Source organism: Pogona vitticeps, chromosome 2 (genome assembly GCF_051106095.1).
Source record: "Pogona vitticeps strain Pit_001003342236 chromosome 2, PviZW2.1, whole genome shotgun sequence".
NCBI classification, from domain to species: Eukaryota; Metazoa; Chordata; class Lepidosauria; order Squamata; family Agamidae; genus Pogona; species Pogona vitticeps.
The window spans coordinates 20,810,062-20,816,786 of record NC_135784.1 but is presented as its reverse complement, the minus strand read 5'-3'; the positions used below and the strand labels follow the sequence as shown (position 1 = coordinate 20,816,786).

Sequence of the window (6,725 nt, the reverse complement as noted above, 5' to 3'; positions counted from 1 at the left end):
GCTGGTACTGGAACATCCCAGGTCCTGACATTGTGGTTTGAGCATCAGAGAGGAGATTGACAAAGTCTGGGTTCAGTTCCTCCCTCGGAAATGCAACTCGCTAGGCAATCCTGGACCAGCCCTCTCTTCCAGCCTGCCCTGCCCTTCCTCCCATGGTTATTATACAATTAACAAACACTACTTCTACTTGGGGAATATATATATAAAATATAATGTGGCTCAGGATTTCAGGGTGTAATCTGGACAAGTGTGTGTGTGTATATATATATATACTGTAGACACTTTTCCAGATTACAACACCCTGAAATCCTGAGCCACATTGGATGGGTAATAAAGGGATATGAAGACTCCCTGGAAAAGACCCTGATGTTAGGAAAGTGTGAGGGCAAGAGGAGAAAGGGACGACAGAGGATGAGATGGCTGGACAGTGTCACTGAAGCAGCCAACATGACTTTGACCAAACTCCGGGAGGCAGTGGAAGACAGGAGGGCCTGGCATGCTCTGGTCCATGTGGTCACAAAGAGTCAGACACGACTAAACGACTAAACAACAACAAAGAGCGGTCTGGTAGTCCAGATAGGCGGGGTATAAATCAATCAATCAATCAATCAATCAATCAATCAAACAAACAAACAAATAAACAAATAAATAAATAAATAAAGTCTAACAAATTGTAACAGAAAGAAAAAAAATCTTCTCAGTTTCCTGGAAGCTGGGGGAACCGCAGCACCTTTGAAGAAAGGAAGAAAAGTGGGAACAAATAGAAAATGAATAAAATAAAATAAAAATTATATTTTAATATAATTTATATTTAGAATAATATATAATTATATAATTTATATTTATATAATTATATAATTCATATTTATAATTATAATTACTTGTATATAATTAAATTGTATATAATTATAGTTATAAACTATATTTATAATTATAAACAAATTATAATTATAAATGTACAGTGGTGCCTCGCAAGACGATGTTAGTTCGTTCAGCGAAAATCGCTGTTTTGCCAAAACATCTTGCGACATGCGGTTCCCCATTGGAATGCATTGAAATCTATTTAATGCATTCCAATGGGGGGAAAATTGTCATCTTGCGAAGATCGCCCATAGGGAAAACTGTTTTGCGAAGTGCGGACCAGCTGTCAAAATCGCTGTCTTGTGAAAAATGGTCCCTAAATAAATTGTTTTGCAAGTTGCCGACCCAGCTGTCAAAATTGTCGTCTTGTGAAAAACGGTCCCAAAAAAACCCCATCCCGTCTTGCGACGCACGGACAGAAGCATTGTCTATCAAAAATCACCCATAGGGAAAACCATTTTGCGAAGCGCTATATCAATCGCAAAAACCCATCGTCTTGCGGATTAACCGTTTTGCGAGGTAATCATCTTGCAAGGCACCACTATATTGTATATATGTTTACAATTATAAATATAAATCATAAAACACGGTACACACCAGAAATCTGTTCGCCTTCATGGTGTTGTTCAAATCTTTGCCATGAATCAAACTCATAAGCAAAGCAAAGTGTGCTGCCATAGTGCTTAATCTCTCTCTGGCTGGCTTCCAATCTAATGTGCAGGCTGCACATTGCCCCCCCCCCCCCAAATCAAGCTGAGTACTTACTCAGTTTACTGTCCTTAGAAGGATGCAGGGCTCAGACAGCCTTGAGCCAGCTACTTGAACCCATTTTATGGCTACCTGTAACCATAATCAGGAGGTAGAAATAACAAAGAATAATTAAGTAAAATGGGACTACTTGGATACAGGACAAATTTTCTGTGACTGGAGAAATTAAATCAACGCAGCAGTTAATAATCATCATCATATGCTGGCAAGTCAATTCCGATTTACGGTGACCCTTTTCAGGATTTTTCAGGTAGAAAGTATTCAGATGTGGTTGACCATTCATTTCTTCTGGGGGTATTTCTGCGACCGGGCAGCTGGCCCAAGGCCACCCAGGCTGGCATAAGAGGCACAATGGGGAATCGAACTCCCAACCTCTGGCTCTTCAGCCATTTAACTAAACCACTGAGCGATGCAGCCAGGACAATTATTTGCCACCAAGTGTCCAGATTTACGACAACCCATTTCGAAGTTTTCCAGGTCAAGAATACTCGGAAGTGGTTTGCCTATTCCCTTCTTCTGGGGGTATTTCTGGGACTGTGCAGCTTGCCCAAGACCACCCAGGCTGGCTTTTCTTCCAAAAGTCACACTGGGGAATTGACTCCACAGCCAGAGACTTAGACCACTCAGCAATCCAGCCATGCAGAATTTATGTGCATGCAATTTATGCCCCACCACGTGTGGAGAAGATCCAGCAAATGGCTGAGATAATGCTATTGGGGTAACCCGTTTCTGGTCAAAAGCAGTCTAAAGAGCTTAACCTTTTGATAAATTGTGCAGTCCTGTGGTAAAAATAAATAAATACAATTATAATCATAATCTTCCTTTTCTAAACACTGTCCAGCAAATTTCTACTCTCCTTAAAAAAAGGTTTTCTAGAGTCTAGTCAGATTCCCAGTGTGGTGTAACTAAATAGAGTGACTGACTAGGATTCAGGAGATCTGGGTTCGAATCCTCCCTGGGCCATGGAAATTCCCTGGGGGAATGGAATTGGTCTAACTACTTCTTAAATTTCTCATTTACCTCGAAAGCCCTGCTAGGGTCGCTATACGTCGGCTCACGCACATATTGAATGTTTTCCTCTCTTTGGAAAGGGTTAATATCGATGGCGTCGAGATTCCTAGAAAGGCCCCTGAAGCTTGGAAGCGGGAGGGATGGAAAAAGAGAGAGGACCTTCCTGTATTATCATTATTTTTATTATTATTATTATTCCCTCCGCCCCCTTTACGGACAGGTGAGGGGGGGCTGCTTGTTTTGTTTTCACCCGACGTTCAGGAGAAGGATCTGTCCTTTACAAGACATGGGGGTGAGTTGCAAATGAAGGGGGCGATGATGATGATGATGATGATGATGATGATGATGATGATGATGATGATGATGATGATGATGATGATTGTGGTGGGAGGCGGCGGGGTTTGGACAAAGGGGAGGTTTCTCCCCATTCAAGAAAGAGGGGAGCTTTGCCTTTGCAAGAAGCCTGAGATCTCTGGAAGGATGATGGATCTTTGGAAAGTTTCGCCCATAAGCAGTAGAAAACTTAATTAAGAGTTATTGATCTGGTTTGGTTGGGCTGGCTTTGGAAAAACACCTGCCTGATACAGAAGTTGATACCGAAAAGAAGTTCAAGATATATATCCTTTAAAAATATCTGTTTCTGAGTGTCAAGACTCCAGCTGGAAGCACAGGAGCAGAGAGGGAGGAGATCGTTGGCAACCTAGTGTTGTTTCTTATCAGTGTCCGAGTGACAGACGATGGGGTTGCCAAATACAGTGGGAGGCGGTGGATTGGTTCCTGTCCTTATAGTGTTGCGCAGAGGAGGTAATACTATGGATTGCTTAGTTTAAATTTTAAATTATATTTTTATTCTTGCAGTGTACATGCCTCTCTTTCTCCCCACTTTATCTCACAACAACCCAATGAGGTAGGCCAGGCTGAATGTGATTGGACCAAAGTCAGGCAGTGGTGTCCGGAAGTATCTGCCCAGTTCAAGGTTAAACTGATACTGATTATACCCTAAAGCAGAGTATAATCAGAAGTATCTACATATTCATACTGTCAGAACTGGTGCTGAGATATGGTGATACAGTATGTGCTGGAGCCTTCGAGAGAAGTGATTAAACTGCAGTAGTGCAGTCAAGGCTCTGCTCATGATCTGAATTTGATCCGGATGGGCTCACATAGCTAACTCAAAGTTAACTCAGCCTTCCATCATCCTGAGGTTGGTAAATTGAGTACCCAGTTTGCAGGAGGGGCAGAGGTTAACCTGCACAATTAATTTGTAAACTGCCGAGAGAGTGCTTTAAGTGCAATGGGGCAGCATATAAGCAGCACAATTACGTATGAGATGGGGGGGGTGTCTTCTGCACAAAAGGAAAGTCTTCAGTAGAGATCAATAATGACGATTTCATAAAGGAGCCTCCATATTCAGATGCAGTCTGCCTCTGAGTGCAGTCTCTTGGGAAACAAAAATAAGGAGAAATATTACTTTCCCGATCCTGCTCATAGGCTTGTTGGAGAACTGCGCTCCATGGAGGAAAAAAGCATGAGGAAAATGTAATAAATAAATAAATAAGAGAAATTTGGCTTGCCAGAATGCGGAGGTAGATGCACCTTTTATTTTATGATTTGTTATACAAAGTCTTGAAGAGAAAGAGAAGGTGCCAGATCAGTCTTGCCACTTTGTTTATAGCAAATGCTGTCATCAAATATCTGCAACTTCAACTACTGTTAAAGGTACTGGACCAGGATTCTGATTTTTTTTTAATTGGCATCCTATTTACAACTCGCATAATTTTGCATCTTGGTGTCAACAACTGGGCAGATTGAACTGATGTATTAAGTGAGATTTCTATGTATTTGGGGGACAGGTGTGCCCTATGGGACTACATAAGGAGCAACAATGGGATAGTTCAGGGGGTTAGATCTCTGGCTGCAGGGCCGGAGGCTGAGAGTTCTATTCCCAGCAGTGCCTCCTTGACAGGGTCTGGACTTGATGATCTATACTATAGGGTCCCACCCGGCTCTGCAGATCTCAGATTATTATTATTATTTGGAGGGTGGGTGGGTAAAAACCTCAGAAATACCCTGAGAAATGATGTGGGTATTCTTTTTGGGATCAGCAGACACCTCCCTTTTGGTTTTCCACATAGATTGATCTTTCCTGCCTTTTACAGCAAGGGACAGGGAAAAATTTAGTACTTTGAAAGGGGAATTAAGAGACCACCTGTTCTTAAGTTGTATTTGTGAAGGATAACAAACATTGACAGGCCTACAGATATATTTTTTTTACCTCCAACACTCCCGCCCCCAAGGCAATGCTGGACTTTTCTTTCTGGCATGGGGAGAAATGCTACAGGGTGGGTGGGTTCAGAGCTGGGCTTCCGAAAACAGCACATTGTCAACCCTTGCATAATCAGATATTGCTTTGGGGGGCTGAGAAGATGCCTCGCCGGTTTTAACTTCCTCTGTTTCTACCTTCTTTTCTTAGGGAGAAGCCTTTCTTATGGGTTACGAAGTCAGCAAACATTGATGCTCCCCGTTGCCACGATCTGTGCTCCCTCCGAACAGTCGTCTCACCACCTTTCTCAATGACATCAGCTTATTATAGCTGAGTGGCTTAGGTTCTCTGACTGTGGATCCAGAGGTTGGGAGTTCGATTCCCCACTGTGCCTCTCAGGCAGAGGCTGGACTTGATGAGCCGTAGGGTCCCTTCCAGCTCTGCAATTCTCCGATTATTATTTTCTATTTGGATTTATTTATTTTTCTCTTTCGCCTTTCTCTGAGAAACTGGGACACAAGGCGGCTCTTACGGTACAGTGAAAACCTCAGTACGATTAAAAATTCAAGACATTATCAATGTTAAAATGTCATATTATTTATGAACAATTTCTAAACGCATTAAAATTCATTGAATGGAGACATAATTCAAGAAGGCTAAGAAGCTCGACACCGTTCCCCTTGCGGCATTTCTGGTTGAGAGACTAAAAGTAAATGTGGAGGTGAAACCATGTCTGGGGAAGGAAGTGCCCTCAAAGTCTTAGACCTCGATTTCCAACCTTTCTTTACTTATGATTTCTCTGTGAGGATGAAGACGGAAGAAGAACCATCCAGCCTTGTGGATGCAGAGTGGAGAACAGAAGATGGAGGAGAAAGAAAGAGCTGCCATTTTGTTGAGTCTTCAAACTGGACACCAGCTTTACAGATTAAGCAGGAACACAAGGATGGTTTCAGCCAACATCGGAAGGTCCAGAGGCAGGAATTTTTGACTTGTCCTTTGGCATGGAAAGATCCAAAATGGCAGCAAGTTGATGAAAACATCAGTGAATTCTCTCAGGTCTCCTTCCCAGAGGGCACCGAAACCAGCCGGTGCCCGAGAGCTGAAGGAGCCATTTTGATTTCCTCGGGAGAAGCCCTCAAGGCTTATAAGAGTCCAAAGGATGAAAATGGAGGCAGTCACCAGACGACAAAGGAATATGTTCTCGGTGAAGACGGCATTAGTGCTGAGATCCAGCGTAAGCGCTTCCGAGATTTTCGTTACCGGGAGATGGAGGGCCCCCGAAACGTGTGCCTCCGGCTTGGGGAGCTCTGCCGGCGGTGGCTAAAGCCAGAAAAATGCACCAAGGAACAGATCCTTGAGATGCTGATTCTGGAGCAGTTTTTGACTGTCCTGCCCCCGGACATGCAGAGCTGGGTCGAGGAAGGGGGTCCCAAAACCTGTGCTCAAGCCGTGGCCCTGGCTGAGGACTTCCTGCTGAGCCAAGAGGAGCCCAAGGAGTGGAAACAGCAGGTGAGCTGAACAGACAGTTAAAGGATGGTCTCAAGGGACCACCAACATGTATTTACATATTTTAACTACTCCTGCCTTACATTTGGATAAGCCTGTCTGTAGATGAGATGACGCACATACAGTACTCCAAGGCAGAGCTCACAGAATTTATTATTTTCAATGGATTTCCGTTCGTAAAGCGAAAATTACATGAATTGAGGCGTTCGTAAACCGAGGTACTACTGCATATTTTTTTTAAAATTGCAATAAATGAGTTGGAAGGGGCCTGCACTGACCATTGGATCCCACCCCCCCTGCTCAATCCAAATGAAAG

At 43.2% G+C, this 6,725-nt stretch overlaps 1 protein-coding gene across 1 annotated transcript in view; it reads left to right on the top strand.

Moving 5' to 3' along the window:
• Positions 1-2,737: 2,737 nt before the first annotated feature.
• The window catches only part of LOC110069838 (uncharacterized), a 43,892-nt gene continuing 39,904 nt past the window's right edge, over positions 2,738-6,725 (top strand). Inside the window, exons 1-2 of the mRNA XM_078388304.1 lie at positions 2,738-2,932; positions 5,114-6,412. Of these exons, the coding sequence (XP_078244430.1) occupies positions 5,633-6,412 (780 nt within the window). The 5' untranslated portion in view covers positions 2,738-2,932; positions 5,114-5,632. The remainder of the gene's footprint in view (positions 2,933-5,113; positions 6,413-6,725) is intronic.